Genomic DNA, 18,922 nt, shown 5'->3' on the forward strand with positions numbered 1-18,922 from the left:
GTTCTCAAATCGCCGAAAAATCGTCCATTGCGCCTTTAATACAGTGTTTGAAAAGTCAAACAATGCTTTTACAGTCTGTTAAAATATTGTGAGTATGAAAATACAATGTTTTAAAATCTGCTTAGTATATTTATGAATGTTTAGTTCAAAACTTGTCCTACAGAAAGAGTGATGGCGTTTGTTACCCTGGAGCGCCCTCTTGTGGCTTTATTGAGTTGTCATCAGGCTGTAAACACAGGACATGGGCCGTCTCTTATTTAAACTTCACTTTTCACCAACAAAACAGAACGCACAGACCACTTTACATTTCCTTACTCTGTTTTAAGAAAACGACGCAGCAGAACGACCTGCAGATGCTTCTGAGGCTGAAGTGAAATGGCGAAAATCAACTAAATAGACCAATCAAGCCACGGGTTTGTGTCCCGTCAGCTAAAGGTGAAGGTCTAAATGTGGTGTTTGTGTTTGGAGCCAGCGACAGGAGGGAAGTAAAAGCTTTGGTTACGCGTCACAGTTCAAGCCAAACCCAAAACACATCAGCACATCAGGCTAAAGCTATAGGTAATATACGAACACATGGTAGAATAGTGCATTTCAACATGATTGCAATCAAACTCATCACTGGATTGTGCACGAACTAGTCGTCAGATCAGTGCCAGTCGTCAGATCAGTGCCAGTCGTCAGATCAGTGCCAGTCGCTGCAGATGTTTTTTTCACTTGTTGGAACAGATCCTCCAGCTCCGTCATGAAGCTGGTCACCTCTTTCACAGCTTCAGTTGGAGAGGCCCACAGTTTCGAAAACCACCCCAAAGGCTCAACCAAAGCCTTGCCGTTCTCTTTGGTGCACTCTGCCACCTTAGTGACCAGCACCCAAACCTGACTTAACCAGTAGCACTGTGCCCAGAAAAGCTGCCAATATGACACCCCCTGGAATAGCCTCTTTCAAAACCCATTTATAGCAGGTTTCCACCCATCCTTCAGTGGGACATGACTCTGAAGAAGACTCAGTAAATACGCCTGGTTTGTAGCAATCTCCGTTCCTCTCCACCATCATGTCAATGGTCTTGAACAGCTCTTTGGTGTGTTTCTTGTTGCGGGTTTTCAGTCCTTTGTTCCAGTGTGTATTATCGAACACATGACAGCGGCCTCCACATCTCTCCATCAGACCCTTCAGAGCTTCACTTTCACTGGCCCACTCCGTAATCGTTTTGCCTTTGTCAAGCTCATCACCGTGAGTGAAAACTAAGACGGTGTATTTCAGAGCCTCTTCAGAGAAATATTTCAGCATAAGTTTGACTACATCCTGTTCGTGCGTTGTGTAGCGCCCCACTTTAAGCACGAGCAGAAAAGCGTGGACCCCTTGTGAACAATCATCCACCCACTTGAGCATTTCAGGACTGTCCTCAGCACTGTTTGGGTCGGTGTCGAAATATCCTGGAGTGTCAAACAGATGCATTTTGTTTCCATTAATCTTTGTTGTGTAAGAAACATATCCCTTTGTCACTGACGTTGGTGAATCACCGGCTTTGAACTTGTCTTTTTTGCCAAATATAGTGTTGGCCAGGCTGCTTTTCCCTGCGCCAGTTTTACCCAGAAGCACAATCGTTCTTGTGTTGTTATCTAGAACAAAATTAAAGCAAAGATGCAATCAATAATCTGCCATTTCAAGTAGAAAAGGATGATTTCATTTAAGTAAGTAAAGTTTCCTTTAACTCACCGCTCATGGTGTTAGTGTTGTCTTGTGTCACGAGAAAGAAAGTTCTCCTTTTATTCACTGATGTAGATCAAATGTAATAAATGTTTTATTGCTGTTTGCGTCAAGAGTCTGAGGGCGTGGTTTCCAACAAGTAATACAAAGTCCAAAAAAACAGCACAACGTGGAAGATTCAAGTTCAGGGTAATCAAGTTTAGGCCAGGGCTGATCAACATAAGGCCCAGGGGCCGAATCAGGCCTTGTTTACCTAAACCATCTTGTTTACTGGTTTGATTGTGTGTGTATTATCAGCCATGTTTATGATCAATAAATCGTCACCGATGTTCACAGACAACAAAATGTCAGTAGTTCAGTATTTACAGATTATTTGTGTATTTTCTGAGCCCAGGCTGAAAAATGGTCCTGCAGCACAATGACTCTCATGTGTCAGTGTAGAGGAGGGTTCAGTGTAGAACTGGCAGCACGTGTGGTGGAAGGTGGGAGACATAATGAAAAATGAATCATATTACAATCGTTCTTTTGGAGATTTGCAACATTTGAGATGCCTTTAAGAACAGTGGCTCTAAAGTCTGCGTTTTGAAGTTGTGGGTTCGAATCCCGCTTTAGTTTCTCACTTTGTGTTGTTTCCACAGCCTAGAGTCAAATAACAGACCTGTGAATCTGTGGTCTGGAGGTTATGACCAGTGACCTTAAAGCTGTGGTTTCAAATCCTGCCTGTGATGAACTTTCACTTTGAAAATTCCTGTGGAAATTTAAAATCTTGATAATGAAAAGTGTTCACTTTTAGACAGTTGTGACTGTCAGAACTCTCAATGTGAGAGGGTCTTGGTTGGTGTGAGGGTCTTGAACCAGTGGCCTACCAGATCCAACCATGTTCTGTTGTAGTGTGTGCTCTCCTTCCTCCTCCATTGGGCCCCTGGCCTCCAGGCTTCCATGTGTGTCTTTGTTTCTAAAGTCTGACATTTCAACAGTGTTGAAATGGGTCAGTATCTGGTGCTCCATCTCCAAACTCAAAGCTGCTTAGCATTCATTTTTACAACTGTGTAAATTCACATTAAGTGTATTTCTTAATAGGCCGTGGCTGGAGAGCTGCGGCGCGGTCAAATAGACGCGCAGTTTCAGGGACCGCGGCATTTCCCTTATAGCCTCATGGCTAACCTTAACCCTAACCCTAACCTTAACCATAACCTTAACCCTAACCTTAACCCTAACCCTAACCTTAACCCTAACCTTAACTCTAACCCTAACCTTAACCTTAACCTTAACCCTAACCTTAACCCTAACCCTAACCCTAACCCTTAACCCTAACCTTAACCCTAACCCTAACCTTAATCCTAACCCTAGCCTTAACCCTAACCTTAACCTTAACCCTAACCCTAACCTTAAACCTAACCTTAACCCTAACCCTAACCCTAACCCTAACCTTAACCCTAACCTTAACCCTAACCCTAACCCTAACCTTAACCTTAATCCTAACCCTAACCCTAACCTTAACCTTAACCCTAACCTTAACCCTAACCCTAACCTTAAACCTAACCTTAACCCTAACCCTAACCTTAACCCTAACCTTAACCCTAACCTTAACCCTAACCCTAACCCTAACCCTAACCCTAACCCTAACCTTAACCCTAACCTTAACCCTAACCCTAACCTTAACCCTAACCCTAACCTTAACCCTAACCCTAACCCTAACCCTAACCCTAACCCTAACCCTAACCTTAACCCTAACCCTAACCCTAACCTTAACCCTAACCCTAACCCTAACCTTAACCCTAACCTTAACCTTAACCTTAACCGTGGCCGACACAAAGATAACATGTTAGTTTCGGCGGCTCTGCAGACACTCCCTTCTTAATAATACAGACATTCAAATGGTCAGAGCTGGAATGAAACTCACGACTCTGCGGCCTGTACCACACAGCAGGCACATGTGCTATCCACTCAGCCACGAGCTGCACAAGTGTGGCATTTTCCAAAGAACTGACTTTATAAAAGTGACTCCTCCTCCATAAACACACAACCAAAGACAAAACACACAAACTCCACCACCCAGATCACAAAGTAGTCCCCTGCCAAATGAATCAATAAATCACTCCACATTTATTCTCATCTATTTATCTACGTCACATTGGCAACAGCTACAGCAAGTTCAAAACATTTTCTTTCTCATGTTGTTTTTGAGCCGGTTGGACCGGGCGTGGCAGTCAGTCATTTTGAAAGTGAAAAGAAAACTAAACGCGGCACAAGAACGAACTGATAATTATAAGTGCACAATGTCCATAAAGGTTAATGATCAAAGGCTGTAAGGATCAAAGGCTGTAAGGATCAAAGGCTGTAAGGATCAAAGGCTGTAAGGATCAAAGGCTGTAGGGTGTAGCCATGAACTTAAGATAACTTAGAGGTGCATTGTGGGACTTTTCCAGTGGGTTCATGTCCTGGTGGGACTGTTACTGTCACGGCTTAAGCAAGACGCAGGGAAGTAATGTCACTGTTGAACTCCAGGATCATATTTGTGAAGTCAATGTGCAACGTTCAACTCACATGGAAGACTCGACAAACTACGGCCCGCGGCCCACATACGGCCCGTCTGTCTTTATAATCCGGCCCAAGTAATATTTCAAATCCAATGTTTTTTTTTTTCTTCGACATGTTTTAATCCGGCCCCTAGAAAGATTTAATTTTCTATTTTTTAACTGTCTGTAAAATCTGTCTGCGCTTGTATCCTTAATAAAGATGACGTCATTCTGAGTCAGTCTGTGGCAGCTGTGGCTACAACAGAATTTGGAGAGAATGAATTAGACACATAATCATCATCACTATTTTTTTAATGATAATAATCCATTTTTATTCATTAGGCTCTTTTCTGGGCAGCTTTAGAACAATGACAGATACACAGTGACACAAACATTGAAAGCAACAGACTTACTTTAGTATAGAACAGTTATTCTATGAACGCAGACACCACCACCTGATTTAATTATGAGAAACACAACCAACATTTTAAAATGAAAACAATAAACTTGATTTATTTTCAACATATTTAATGTCCTTTAGCACATTGTCAAAGGTACAACATGTTAGATTACGTGCTTGTGGTTATAAAAACAAACAAACCTATCATCATTTCGACGCCCTGGAAACCTGCTCCGCCTCAATTTTCCCGGACGTCTGGAGCTTTCCTGCGCAGTTCATAAATTATTAAAATATTTTTGTAATTTCAGTGAATGAAGTCAGATATTTACCATTGGTTGTTTCAGTACGAGGGGCAGAGTTTTGATTTAATTAACTCACTTTTCAACTCTTCTGTAAAGTGGTCAAATTCAGAGCCTCTTCTAAGATTTCAGTCTTGTATAGACAAAATTACAGTCCTGAAACCTGCAGTTTCAGCTCGGCTGTCCAAGGAGCAACTGTGCTGGGACAAGTATCGCAGCTCGAGCACTATCCTCTGTTAAACACTACTTATTCTATCAAACAATATTTAATATTTAATTTCACTTGCAATCTGCAACCATATGAACGGTTCTTCATCTGCCTGAAAAACTGGTTCTCCTCCCGAAGAACTGGTTCTCCTCCTGAGTGGCTCCAGCTCCACTGTCTCTCTGGCGTCCGTCTAAGGGAGTCAGATCTCTCCTTCACTCTGGAACTCCTCCAGGTTCATACTTTTTATACAGGTTTTGTCGTTTTTTCTTGAAGAGGAGGGTCTAAGGACAGGGGACTGTGGGACATTGCCAAGTCCCTATGAAAATGTTTTAATCCGTTTTTCACTGTCGCCCCCTGGGGCAGCTGCTATTGTGATTTTGGGCGGTAAAAAAATAAATTGAATAGTCCACTTTGAGCACAAGCAGCAGCGTGTTGAGGTCAAGGGTCAAACAATCAGATGAATCTTTCTCCCATTGATTCTTCTGGTTTTGGACTGGCACTGGTCAGAGATAGAGCCTCATGCTGAGTCATCACTCTCCTCCTTTAGGTTCTTACAGTCCTCATCCTCCTCATGTCATCTCAACAAATAAACATGTTCAGTCTTTTTATTGTGGTTTATTCTTTCATTTGTGCTGTTTACAGTTTATAACTGTTTGCATAAATTACTGTAGAAGCACAAAAACATTGGTCTTGACTTTTGCTTTTAGTCCTTCTTTAGAGGAGTGTTGTTGTATTTGTATTCATTAAAAGTGCTCACACCCACATTCCTTTATGAACACTCAGACTTATTTATAACTGAAGGCTGGAGCGTGTTGCTTTTATGAACAATGAAAGAACAAAAGGTGCAAATGTATTTCAGAAGCTCAATTCTGGGAACTCAGAGTTCATGTTGGTTTTATTGACACAAATATGAAAGTACAATAAGTTATCATTCTGGCTTAGGTGATACAAATGGAATCGTGAGCTCATCCCTGTGATGATCTGCTATTTTTGTCAAATTGTTAAATAATTCACCCGTTTTATTTCTAATGCAGCTCAAAGACACTTTTGTCCTGTTGGTGAGACATTGTCCTTCTCTGAGTGAGTGGCAGCTGCATTTTACAATTCACAGTCAAATGTGAACTTGTGAAGAAGCAGATGATTTTAAATACCTCTTAAAGGCAATAGGAAAATACACAATGTGCATTAATTTATAATTAATACAAATCTAATTTGTTATCCGGCTCCAAGAATGTTGTGATTTTGAAAGCTGAAAGTAACTTTATTTTACAACTGCTGTTGAAATGTTGGACTTTATAGGAATAATTTGATTTTAATATTGCAATGTTTTAATCACAACTTAATTAATGATGTAGAGAAGACCCCATAAAACACATTGTTATTTAAGTAATACTTAATCCTCAGTATGCAACAGCATTATATTATTATATATTAGCACATAATGAAAGTGATATAAAAGACAAGTCAAGTGAAAACTGAACATAATTATATTATGTGTATATATTTTATAATCACAATTTTAACATCTCTCATGCTGTTAATTCAAATAAGCTGAAATATGACAGATTCATTTTTACATTTTTTTTTATTATTGCCATTGTACATAAAATCACACATTTACATGACAGGTATATATTTTATATAATAGTGTGGTACAAAGTGTGATATTATAATTCACAGATTAATTTTAACATTCATTTACAACAATTGTATCAATATATTGTTGTTTATTCGATTGTTAAGACAGTGAGTCATTTGTAAAAAAGAGTACTTATTATACCAAAAACTGTAACTTCAAACAAAAGGATATTTATGAACACAGACATAATTTTTCAAAAGTGTGTTAAATGTAAGCAGAATGTTACATGAATTCTAAAAACAGTCAATCTAGCTCAGGGTGAAACTGAAACATAAGTTTCTATCCGTCCTGGCCCAGCTCCTCCCACTGCCCCAGATTCAATTATTAAACCCATTATTACAGCAATAAGTGAATCACATAAAGTCAGTTTGGTCACTAAATATGATCAGGCTATTTCTCTTCATATACTTTTCAATATGTTTTTGATTTATTTTTCGTGCTCATGCAAGAAGGCACATTTTCCACTGCAGCTGACGCTAACTTTGCTGCTTTATTCACTGCATCTGAAGCCGCCTCCCCCACTGCTCTCGCTGCACCTGAGGCCGCCTCCCCCACTGCTCTCGCTGCACCTGAGGCCCCCTCCCCACTTCATCTGGTGACAGTACATATAACACTCCTACTCCCACTCCTGCTCCCACTCTTAGTCCTGTCACCACTGTAGAAGCTGTTCCCGCTTCAAAAACAAGTGCAGCAACAGCAGCAGCTCCTACTCCAGCCACTAGAGCCGCCAACAGGTATTTTAGCGGCACACCTTTGATTTTCATGTGTTTGAGATATTGCCAGAAGCCAGTGGTGTAGCATCTTCCTCCGTTCTTCTCCACAGTCTCCTCGATGGTCCTGAGCAGCTCTGTGACCTGGACCTGGTTGTTCCTGTACGAGCCCTGGCTGTTCTTCCAGTATTTATTATCAAAGACATGACAGCGGCCTCCACATTCCTGCAGCAGGGACCTCAGAGCTTCATTCTCATAAACCCAGTCTTCAATCTTCTGTCCTTCATCCAGCTGATCTCCACGAGTGAAGACCACTGTGGTGTATTTAAGAGCCTCTGCAGATAAATACTTGAGTGTTTCTTTCACTGCCTCCTCCTCCTTCTTTGTGTATCTGTCACTCACTTTGAGCACCAGCAGAAAAGCGTGAGGTCCTGGAGCACAGTCTTTTACACAATTGTAAAACTTTTCACTCAGATCAGATTTGTTTGTGTCTGTGTCAGAAACACCTGGAGTGTCAAACACACGAATGGTTTTACCATTTCTCTTTATTGAGTGGGACGTACACTCAGTGGACACAGAATTTGGGGAATTGTCTACTTTGAATATTTCTTTTCCAAGTATAGTGTTCCCCAGGCTGCTCTTGCCTGATCCAGTTTTTCCCAGAAGAATAATCTTTATCTCTTTCCCTGAAATTATAGAGATAATATTTAGAAAACACATCAAGGCTGCACATAGAGAGAAACAGAGAAGCAGAGAATAATGTCAGGCTCAAGAAAGAGCATCAGAATCATCAATATCCACTGAAATGAGCCGTGGTAAAACTACAGTCTAAATGTTCTGCTTATATTTAAATCACATGTTTGTGTCTTTGTCATTACAATAATGTGACGTCATTGAACAAAAAAGTTAGTATAATTTAAGCTAAAAACCACAGTATGTTTTATATGGAGATAAAACGGCATCCATTTCTGTACATTTGTGTTGTTCATGTTTCTCGTATTCTAATAAACACTTTGCATCGTAGCTGGGGTTGTGGTCCTTACTAGTGAACAGACTTTTGACAGGGGCAGTTTTATCAGACTTTTGACAGGTGCAGGTCCTTATTGTCACAAGAAAAACAATAATTATGTTTTATCTTTTTGTGTCACATTTAAAGTGTCTTAAACACAAATGTTTCTGCTTCGTTCTAAAACTACAAACACACAACAACAGCACCTCAGCGTCTGATTGGTCAGAGCTAAAGAATCTGCAGCTCGTGATTGAAAATGACTAAACTCAGTTTTAAGTATAATTCATTATGAGAGAGTGAGACTTTTACATTTTTCTATACTTTGAGTACACATTTTCACTGCTTGTTCTCAATAATAAAGAAAACTTTAAAAATGTATTTAGTTACAGAATACTGTACTCAATATCTGCAATAAAAGTGTTTGTAACATATTCTGTGGTCCAATCAGAACACTGCATTCTGAATATTTACATTATAGTGTGAACACAACAGGATTAAAACTGCTTTTTGTTTCACCTTTTGTTGTGCAATTATTTATAAGAAAGTTTAGTTTATCATAAATTAGAGAAGGAAAACTCACTCTCACTGTAGGAGCTGCGTTTTCTCTTTTTATCTTTAATTCAGTTTGAAGCCTGAATTGTTTCTTCAAATAATGTAAGGTTTTTCTCTGAGTTTAGAAAAGTAACTGTAACTGAAAGCACCAGATGAAAGAGTAACTGAAATTAGTCTGATATGTTTGTTTTGTTCAGTTACTTTCAAACACAATAAAAGTACTCTTATTTGAAACTTTATAAAATACATTTTAAGTATTCAGTTGTCTATTGTGTCACTAAATACATTTTCAGAATATTCTTACAACACTATTTCTATTGGAAGTCAGAGTCAATCTAATCTAGTCTCATCTTACCGTCCATGGTGTCAGACGAGTCTCCAGAAGTGCTTCAGACGAGTCTCCAGAAGTGCTTCAGACGAATCTTCAGAAGTGCTTCAGACGAGTCTCCAGAAGTGCTTCAGACGAATCTTCAGAAGTGCTTCAGACGAGTCTCCAGAAGTGCTTCAGACGAATCTTCAGAAGTGCTTCAGACGAGTCTCCAGAAGTGCTTCAGACGAGTCTCCAGAAGTGCTTCAGACGAGTCTCCAGAAGTGCTTCAGACGAGTCTCCAGAAGTGCTTCAGACGAGTCTCCAGAAGTGCTTCAGACGAGTCTCCAGAAGTGCTTCAGACGAGTCTTCAGAAGTGCTTCAGACGAGTCTCCAGAAGTGCTTCAGACGAGTCTCCAGAAGTGCTTCAGACGAGTCTCCAGAAGTGCTTCAGACGAGTCTCCAGAAGTGCTTCAGACGAGTCTCCAGAAGTGCTTCAGACGAGTCTCCAGAAGTGCTTCAGACGAGTCTCCAGAAGTGCTTCAGACGAGTCTCCAGAAGTGCTTCAGACGAGTCTCCAGAAGTGCTTCAGACGAGTCTCCAGAAGTGCTTCAGACGAGTCTCCAGAAGTGCTTCAGACGAGTCTCCAGAAGTGCTTCAGACGAGTCTCCAGAAGTGCTTCAGACGAGTCTCCAGAAGTGCTTCAGACGAGTCTCACGTTCCTCCTTTTATGGTTGAAGGGCGTGGCCTCTGATGACAGAACACGTCCTTCAGGTGCACGGAAGTTTAATCAAGTTCAAGATTCAGACTTTATCAAACACAGAATTGTAAAAACGATTGAAATAAAGACACTTTCTTTATTTCCAGCACAAGTTTTCAAACTTGTCCATATTTCCTAATCCAAACCAAATGATCTGTTTCTAAACTCAACCCTGATCCTGACAAATCAGGCTGTTCTTCTCTGGGAGGATGAAGTCCTTCAACGTGAAGCTGAAATATTTAGTTAGAGTGAGCGGAAGCTCCTTTTCAGCAGCAGAAGGTTAAATTAAAGTACAATCCATCAAAGGAAGACTCCTTTAGACTTCAACAAATCATACTCTTAACAACAGCATTTCTTTCAGAGATTAGATGAAAACTTTATTATTTTGTCTCTGAATTTATCATTTCTGGTGAAAACAAAAACAGTGCGTGACAAGAAACAAAAACCTGTCAGTGAACTGTCACTAAATGATCAGGAACATACTGGACTTTCCAAACCAGTTTTAAGTCTTGACGTGACTTACTGTTGGTTTAATGTTGTGATGGTTTTGGATGTTGTCAAACCAGATGCCATGTCATTCACAGAACCAGTCACATGTTAGAGTTATTCAACATTTAAAACCCTTAAGATATTAACCTTTGTGTTTATTATGAGCCTAATGTCTCTGAACATTGTCCCTTCAAATAAAGACTAAACTAAAGCTCCACCAGCACAAATGCCAATGTTCTTGCATTTTAAGAAGATAATTAAACACTGCTTTTAACCAGTCTTTGGTTGTAAATGACACGTTGCTCAAATGTGTTTATACAATTCCATTATTCTGGTCCTTTACATCATCATCAGTCTCTCACTTCAGTCAGAGCTTTTCTGTCTGCCACTCTGACATGCAGTTATTTACCTCAAATCAACTGCTAAAAATATGACAGTATAAAATGACTGTGTCAGAAACATGATTTACAGAAAATGTATCGGACTAAATTAGACTGAATTAGGTAAAGAGAGGCCTGCAGCACAGTTACTGAAGCAGGACCGTATTTTCCGAACTATAAGTCGCTCCGGAGTTTGGGGGACATTTATTAGATAAAGGGGCCAAGAACATCTTTAAATGCCATTTAAAACAATAACGCATTTGAGAACAAACAACGTAATACACCTATGCTAACGTAACACCTTCAGCTACATTACGCACAGACGGCTCATTAGCCACATCGGACTGACAGATCCACGATCAGTCGGTTCCATCGACAAGATAGAGTTACACAAAGCATGAGCCATCGATACTGAAGAAAGAGTGGGTTAGGCCAAGTCTGAAGCATCAACACTGGAGCACAACAACATGGTGAATAGGTGTACGTATGCTAACGCTAACACCTTCAGCTACATGATGTATGCTAACGCTAACACCTTCAGCTACATGACGCATGCTAACGCTAACACCTTCAGCTACATGACGTATGCTAACGCTAACACCTTCAGCTACATGACGTATGCTAACGCTAACACCTTCAGCTACATGACGTATGCTAACGCTAACACCTTCAGCTACATGAGGCACAGACAGAACTGTGGTAAGTGTCTGGTATGTTAACGTAACATATGAACAGTTATTCAGATAACTATAGCATAAAGAACATGCTAACAAGTTTACCAAAGCATCAGTTTTACCCCAAATCACTAAATCCATTCCTTCCTCGGTGTCACTTCGTTACAGCAGTGCCCGCGGTCTGTGGTTCAACAACCGACAAAAGGCACGGCAAAAGCACATGCATCAACAGAGTTTACAGTTGTCCACTGAGGAGAAAGCTGCGGTCATACATCATCGTGTTGAAGACTTTGGTTTAGTCCTGTTCTAGTCCTGTTCTAGTCCTGTTCTAGTCCTGGTTTAGTCCTGGCTTAGTCCTGGTTTAGTCCTGGCTTAGTCCTGGCTTAGTCCTGGTTTAGTCCTGGCTTAGTCCTGGCTTAGTCCTGGTCCAGTCCTGGTCCAGTCCTGGTTTAGTCCTGGTTTAGTCCTGTTCTAGTCCTGGTTTAGTCCTGGTCCAGTCCTGGTTAGTCCTGGTTTGGTCCTGTTCTAGTCCTGGTTTAGTCCTGGTCCAGCCCTGGTTTAGTCCTGGTTTAGTCCTGTTCTAGTCCTGGTTTAGTCCTGGTCCAGTCCTGTTCTAGTCCTGGTTTAGTCCTGGTCCAGTCCTGGTGTAGTTCCAGGATTAACCTCGAGTTAGTCCATTCTGGTGCAGTGTTTGTGAAAGTGTGAAGCAGCCTCAACGTTGTTTTGACTAGTTCTGATTTGACTTGTACTTATATTACTGCTCGTGTTACTCAGCACAATTTATCACAAACTCCTGTGTGTTAAACAACTAAAACAACAACTTCCCGATTAGAGCGGCGCTTTAGAGCCCTCTTGTGGTTGGCTTATGAAATGCGGTTTCCAGTGTGAAAATAACGAAAAATAACAGAAATAAGTATCTCCGGAGTATAAGTCGCACCCGGCCAAAACTATGTAAAAAGGTGCGGCTTATAGTCTGGAAAAGACGGTAATTAAAGATTATGTGCAATCGTCAGTTCCAAGAGAAACTAAACTTCATCATGAACTGAACTGTTAAAAGTTCTACATTTCACTTCATATAAACGATGATTGAATGTATTTGGAGTCTGATCTGTCTAAATCTTGTTCATGTGTTATCTTCTTATATCTTCTTTTTTACCAGTTCATCACAGTTTATTTCCTGTACCGTAAACAAGTCACAACATTTTCATATTTACTTTATACTTAAAACTTTCACTCTGTCACTTTTATGGTGGTGTTTTTCCGAGCAATTTTTGACCCAGATAATGAAATAAAATAGCTCTAGTTCTCCATGGAGACCAGCAGATGGCAGACTCTCAAACAGAAAAGGGAAATTGCTTAATTTTTATTCTTTTTTTTTTTTTTTTCCTGTAAGAGAAATTCTAGATAAACTTGATCTTTTGACAGTCAAGACTCAAACAGTTTTGACCTTTGTATTTTCTCAGATTCCCAAAGATGCTTAAAAAAACAAAGAACATGTAAAGTGAATAATATCTTGTCTCGATCAGATTCATTGTTCATTTCCAAAGAAAGAAAGAAAGAAAGAAAGGGTCACGCCTCCCTGAAGTCGGGCTGAAAAGTGTGATAGCATTTGGGTTGGGCCTAATAAAAAAAACCTGCTTACCTAAACATTTTTTCAGGCAGATTGCGCTGATCTCACATGGACGTGACCATGCATCAAAGGGGGGGATGGTGACGGCCGTGGGACAGAATTGATTCACAAAAGGTGAACAATTTAGGTAGAGCAAAACAAATCCCACAGGCAGCACACCCACCGCCAGAAAGACCGTTTGGGCATATGCACATGGATTTCATTGAGCTTAATCCATCAGAAGGCAAAAAATTCTGTTTAGTGTTTGCTGACATCTGGTCAAATTATGTCGAGGCGTTTCCTTGTAAACACGCCTCCAGCAACGCAGTAGTTGAAGCTCTGATCACAGAGATTGTACCACGCTGGGGCGTTCCTGAAAACATTTCAAGTGACAATGGCAGCCATTTTGTAACAAAAGTGGTAGAGGAGGTGGGTCAATTTCTGGGCATTGATCTCCGAAAACATACTTCTTATCACCCAGATTCTTGTGGCCTTGCAGAACGATGCAACAAGACACTAAAAACAAAACTGACCAAAATATGTGAACAAACTGGAGTCTCCTGGGTTAAGGCACTGCCATTGGCGTTGATGTACATGAGAATGCGGGTACAGGCAAGATGTATCATGAGTCCATTTGAAATTCTGTTTGCTCGCCCACCTAACATAGGCTTAGGCCCACCTCCGCCACGAGATCTGCCCGATTCCTCCCTGTGCGATGACTCTAGCGTACTGTAAAGAATTGGATCTCCTGTTGTCCTCAATTTCTGTACAGGTAAAAGCCGCTCTCCCAAAGGCAGCAGAAGCTGTCCTTCACAACTTCAAACCAGGGACTGGATCCTGGTCCGAGAGCCGAGGCGCAAACACTGGAGATCGAAATGTTGGCTGGGCCCGTTCCAAGTTCTCCTTATCACTCACACTGCAGTGAAAGTCGCAGAACGGGGCCCCTGGATTCAGGCATCTCACTGCCGAGCCATCTTCAACTCACCTGCGGAGATCAATGACAATGCGGGTGTCGGCCCACTTGGGGGTCAGACACAAGGGGCAACCACTGAGGACGTCGTGGGACCTTTGAATTGCAACGATCTCAAGTTCGAGAAAGTCGGGGTCCAAGCAGGTCGTAAAGTTCAAAAGGCACCCGGGCCCACTGATCGAGTGCTCCGAGCACGTGGCACGTTGCCAAAACCTAGCGCGGTTTAAAGCTCCACGTTCTTCTGCATCGTTTGGTAATATCAACTTTGGCAAATTTAACAATTTTATTTATTTATTTTAAACAATCTAAAATGTACTGATTTAATTTAAGACTAGATATAGACTAAAATCTTTATTTGATGATATTAATCGAGCAATATTTACCAGAAGTCAGCATCCGCCTGTCCGTCCGAAGGAGTCGGATCCCTCATTCACTGTGGAACTCCTCCAGGTTTCTACTTTATTCCAAAGAGGTTTCGTAGTTTTTTCCTCCTCCAGGTTTTCTACTTTATCCCGAAGATTTTTTGTAGTTTTTCCTGGCCGAGAAGGAGGGTCTAAGGACAGGGGAGCTTGAGGAATTGTATTAATTATTTTATTAATCATTAAATGAATAATTTGTACTAATCATTTTATTAAACATTTTTATTGATCATTTTTATTGATAATATATTTGATATTTTTTATTGTTCAGTTTTATTACTAATTATTATTACTCAGTATTACAATTAATTGTATTAGTCATACTAATTTTCCCATTATTAATCTTTATTATTAATGTTAATTGGTTTCTATTCTGATTAGTCTAATTTTGCGGTAATGTGAGGATGAGATACTCATTGGTTAAATTTTTATGGGTAATTGACTGTTGATATGATTTATAATAAACATGGGTTTAAGATAATAAGAAGAGGGGTATTGTAATGGTAAAATAGGTCATGTCATGTCATTTAGATGTTTTTTTAGGCCATGACATGTCATGCAAATTAATATCTGTATTGTTTTCCTGTGTGCAGATGATTTAAGAATATTCTTTCCTGATCGGTATTGTCCGGCGCCTCTGTATCAGCCAGGATCAGGTCATTTAATGCATCAGGACTTGACTATGTGTCAAAACACCTCCGATTGACCTCTGAATGAGATAGCTCGAATCGTCACATGCATGATGGCTGTTCTATCTCTTTTGGAGCTGATTTGATCGTGATTATCTGCGTACGTGTCAGATGTTTTTTCACCGCCTTTAAAAGGATGTACCCTGTAAGTGCTATGTGAGGTAAGGACAGTAGGCTCTGTCAGGGAAAGATAATTTATCCACTGTGCATGTAAATAAATCTCATTTTTGAGAGGGACAAACTCTGTTTCTGCTTCATCTTGGTCGACTTTATTTGGTCATTGTTTGCAGAAATTCCACAACAATATGGGATCTTTAAGTTGTATTCTATTTTTATTTATTTCTGAACTTCTGTTAGACAATCAAGAATCAAACAGTTAAGCTCATATTCTCAAAGACACTTAAAACAAATATATATATATATTTCCCTTAGTCAATGTGTTCAATAAATATTCCATACTTTCAGAGCCTAAATCACTTACAAAGAACATGCAAAGTGAAAAATATCTTGTCTCGATCAGATTCATTGGAGATAAAACCACTAAAGACCAAAAATCCAACTGAGAGAAAGATTGTAGATTTGGGTATTTAATTTGATCTCTTGGTCAGTTTTCCTGCTGCTCTAATGCACTTCATTTATGTGTTAGTTTTTCTTTCAGCCGTTGCAGTGTCTCATCGGTGTCACATCTTCCTCTTTTCTTCTTCACAGTCCCTCGATGGTCCTGAGCAGCTCTGTGACCTGGGCCTGGTTGTTCCTCTGTTTTATATCAAACACACGACAGCCAACTCCACATTTCTGCACCAGAGAACTTAGAGCTTCATTCTTAATTATACCAAGCTTCATTCCTACTTTAAGCGCAAGTAGAAAAGGGAGTGTGGGTCAGTTGGATGTTTCTCCCATGGACTCTTCTGGTTCTGGACTGACAGGTCTGTGAAGACGATGAGCACCTCTGTCTGCTAGTACTGGCCCCACTGCTTTTCCCTCTTGTGAATGTTTCTGGTTAGGGTTAGGGTTAAAATAATAAAAATAAAATAATGCTCAATATTTCAATTTCAAAGAAAGAAAGGGTCACGCCTCCCTGAAGTCGGGCTGAACACATTTATTAACAATAACCAACACCATCATTTACACACAAATGAACAACATGATTGTGCAGAGGCTGTTCTTAAATGGTCACACGGATGATATTTCTCTAAAGTCTGTCTAAGTCACACAGTTTGTATTGGTCCATTTTGCGGCCCACATTTAAACATGGTTTGAGGTCGTTTCACCCTGGAGAGATTTAAGACAAGAACAAAGAAGAATTAGATGAGTTTTATTAGACGTCGTGATGATGGGCAGGAGCAGATTAGGTGAGAGTCGTGGGACAGATGTACGCTCTTTGTCATTTAGAAACTGTGCTCTGCTTTTACTAGAGACTTATTTCTTATTTGAAAATACAATGTTGGATTGTGTGGATTGTATTTTTCCTTGTTGAACGGCCTGCAGGTTCTCATTGATGTAGCATCTTCCTTCGTTCTTCTCCACCGTCTCCTCGATGGTCCTGAGCAGCTCTGTGACCTGGTTCTGGTTGTTCCTGTACGAGTCCTGGCTGTTGTTCCAGTATTTATTATCAAAGACATGACAGCGGCCTCCACATTTCAGCACCAGGGACCTCAGAGCTTTATTCAGATTCACCCAATCTTCAATCTTCATACTGTAAGGAAGGTAATCTCCGCGAGTGAAGACCACAGTGATGTTTCGAAGAGCCTCTTTGGAGAAATATTTGAGGATTTGGCCGACCACAGCCTGGTCGTGTTGTGTGAACCTCTCCACTTTGAGCACCAGCAGAAAAGCGTGAGGTCCTGGAGCACACTCTGTAAAACACTTGAGGATTTCAGGACTCAAGTCGTGGCTTCTTGGATCCGTGTGAAATAATCCTGGAGGGTCGATCAGTTGGATGTTTCTCCCATTGACTCTTCTGGTTGAGGACTCACAGGTCGTTGATGAATGTGCAGAATGATTCACCTCAAATATGTCTCTGTCTCCAAATATAGTATTGGCCAAACTGCTTTTTCCTGATCCACTTTTTCCCAGTAAAATAATCCTCAGTGTTGTCATTTCTGAAAAAGAAAGAAAGAAAGAAAACATAATTTATTTTTCTTTTTATTGTTGCAATGACAACTTTAAACACTAGGCCAGGGATATCAAGTACCACTTTAGATCTACCACCAGATCTAAACCAGGTCTAAAACTGGAAACACAACCACGTCTTATGGTAATGACCCAAAGTCTTGATCTTTTCCCACAACCCATGACACCAGTCTAAAAGTTGTGAGACTTTTTCACAAATTGTGCACTAGATGGAAAACTGTGGACAAATGACACACTAAATGGAGCAAATACTTGAACTGCAGAGCACCTGACACACCAGCAGAGGGCGCCACACCACCAGTAGTATCCACCACGTTTAGAAACACTGAGGACTAAAAACTGAATCCAGTAAATGTGTAAATACCTTGTGCATGGTAAGAAACGCTGGTCTCTTCCTCTGAAGATGGTTTGAATTCAAACAAACCTTTAGCAAATTCCTCTACACCGAGTAGCGCCCCCAGCAGGACTCTGGCTGTATATCTAAGACTTAATTTAATCATCTTCATGTTGTGTATCACAAATTCCAGAAAGGAATTGGTGTAATGTTTCCAGTTCTTCTCTCTGACAGTCTCCTCGATGGTCCTGAGCAGCTCTGTGACCTGGACCTGGTTGTTCCTGTACGAGTCCTGGCTGTTGTTCCAGTGTTTATTATCAAAGACATGACAGCGGCCTCCACATTTCAGCACCAGGGACCTCAGAGCTTCATTCTCATAAACCCAGTCTTTGATCTTCTGTCCTTTGTCCAGCTGCTCTCCGTGAGTGAAGACCACAGTGGTGTATTTCAGAGCCTCGTCAGAGAAATGTTTGAGTATCGCCTGGACCACTTCCTGCTCATGTGGAGTGAACCTCTCCACTTTGAGCACCAGCAGGAAAGCGTGAGGCCCCGGGGCGCACTCCTCGATACACCGGAGTATGTCTGGACACAGCTCGGTGCTGTTCAGATCAGTATCAAATAAACCCGGAGTGTCGATCAGACGGATGAGTCGTCCGTTTATGCTTTTGTCTTTGGCACAACATTCTTTGGTCTCAGAATTTGCAGAAGCGCTCTCCTTAAACTTTCCTTCCTCTCCATAAATGACATTTGCCAAGCTGCTTTTGCCTGCTCCAGTTTTTCCCAGTAGAACAATCCTCATCGGTCCATTTTCTAAAGAAGCAAAACATTGAATATAAGGTAAATCTGCTGCACAATAGAACACATGACTAATCACAGATGCACGTTTTCTACTCACGCTCCATGTTCAGTTTTCAGGCCACAGTTTTGTGTGTGAAATGTCGAGTTTTTACTTTCACTTTTGTCAAAGTGGGAGGGGGTTTTCTGTCAAATGATCACATGACTTCTGGGAAACCTTCTGAGTTCTCTCCCTCCCTCCTTTTTGAATTAATGTTACTCACACCAGAAATATGCTATTAATATCCATGTTCACAAAAGTTTAAGGCTCAGTATGTAGCTG

General features: G+C 40.7%; 1 protein-coding gene across 1 annotated transcript; it reads right to left on the reverse strand.

The window, feature by feature from the left end:
• Positions 1–728: 728 nt before the first annotated feature.
• LOC140371550 (GTPase IMAP family member 8-like) lies at positions 729–18,723 on the reverse strand. Its single transcript, XM_072458721.1, has 4 exons — positions 17,836–18,723; positions 7,269–8,166; positions 1,715–1,758; positions 729–1,617 (listed from the first exon to the last, which is right to left on the reverse strand). Exons 1-4 carry the CDS (start codon positions 18,602–18,604, stop codon positions 854–856), a joined length of 2,475 nt encoding a protein of 824 aa, XP_072314822.1. The 5' UTR covers positions 18,605–18,723; the 3' UTR covers positions 729–853.
• Between the last annotated feature and the right edge of the window lie 199 nt (positions 18,724–18,922).

This window comes from Eucyclogobius newberryi, unplaced genomic scaffold (assembly GCF_026437365.1).
Source record: "Eucyclogobius newberryi isolate DKJ021-1_F unplaced genomic scaffold, fEucNew1.0.hap1 SCAF_22, whole genome shotgun sequence".
Classification (NCBI taxonomy): Eukaryota; Metazoa; Chordata; class Actinopteri; order Gobiiformes; family Gobiidae; genus Eucyclogobius; species Eucyclogobius newberryi.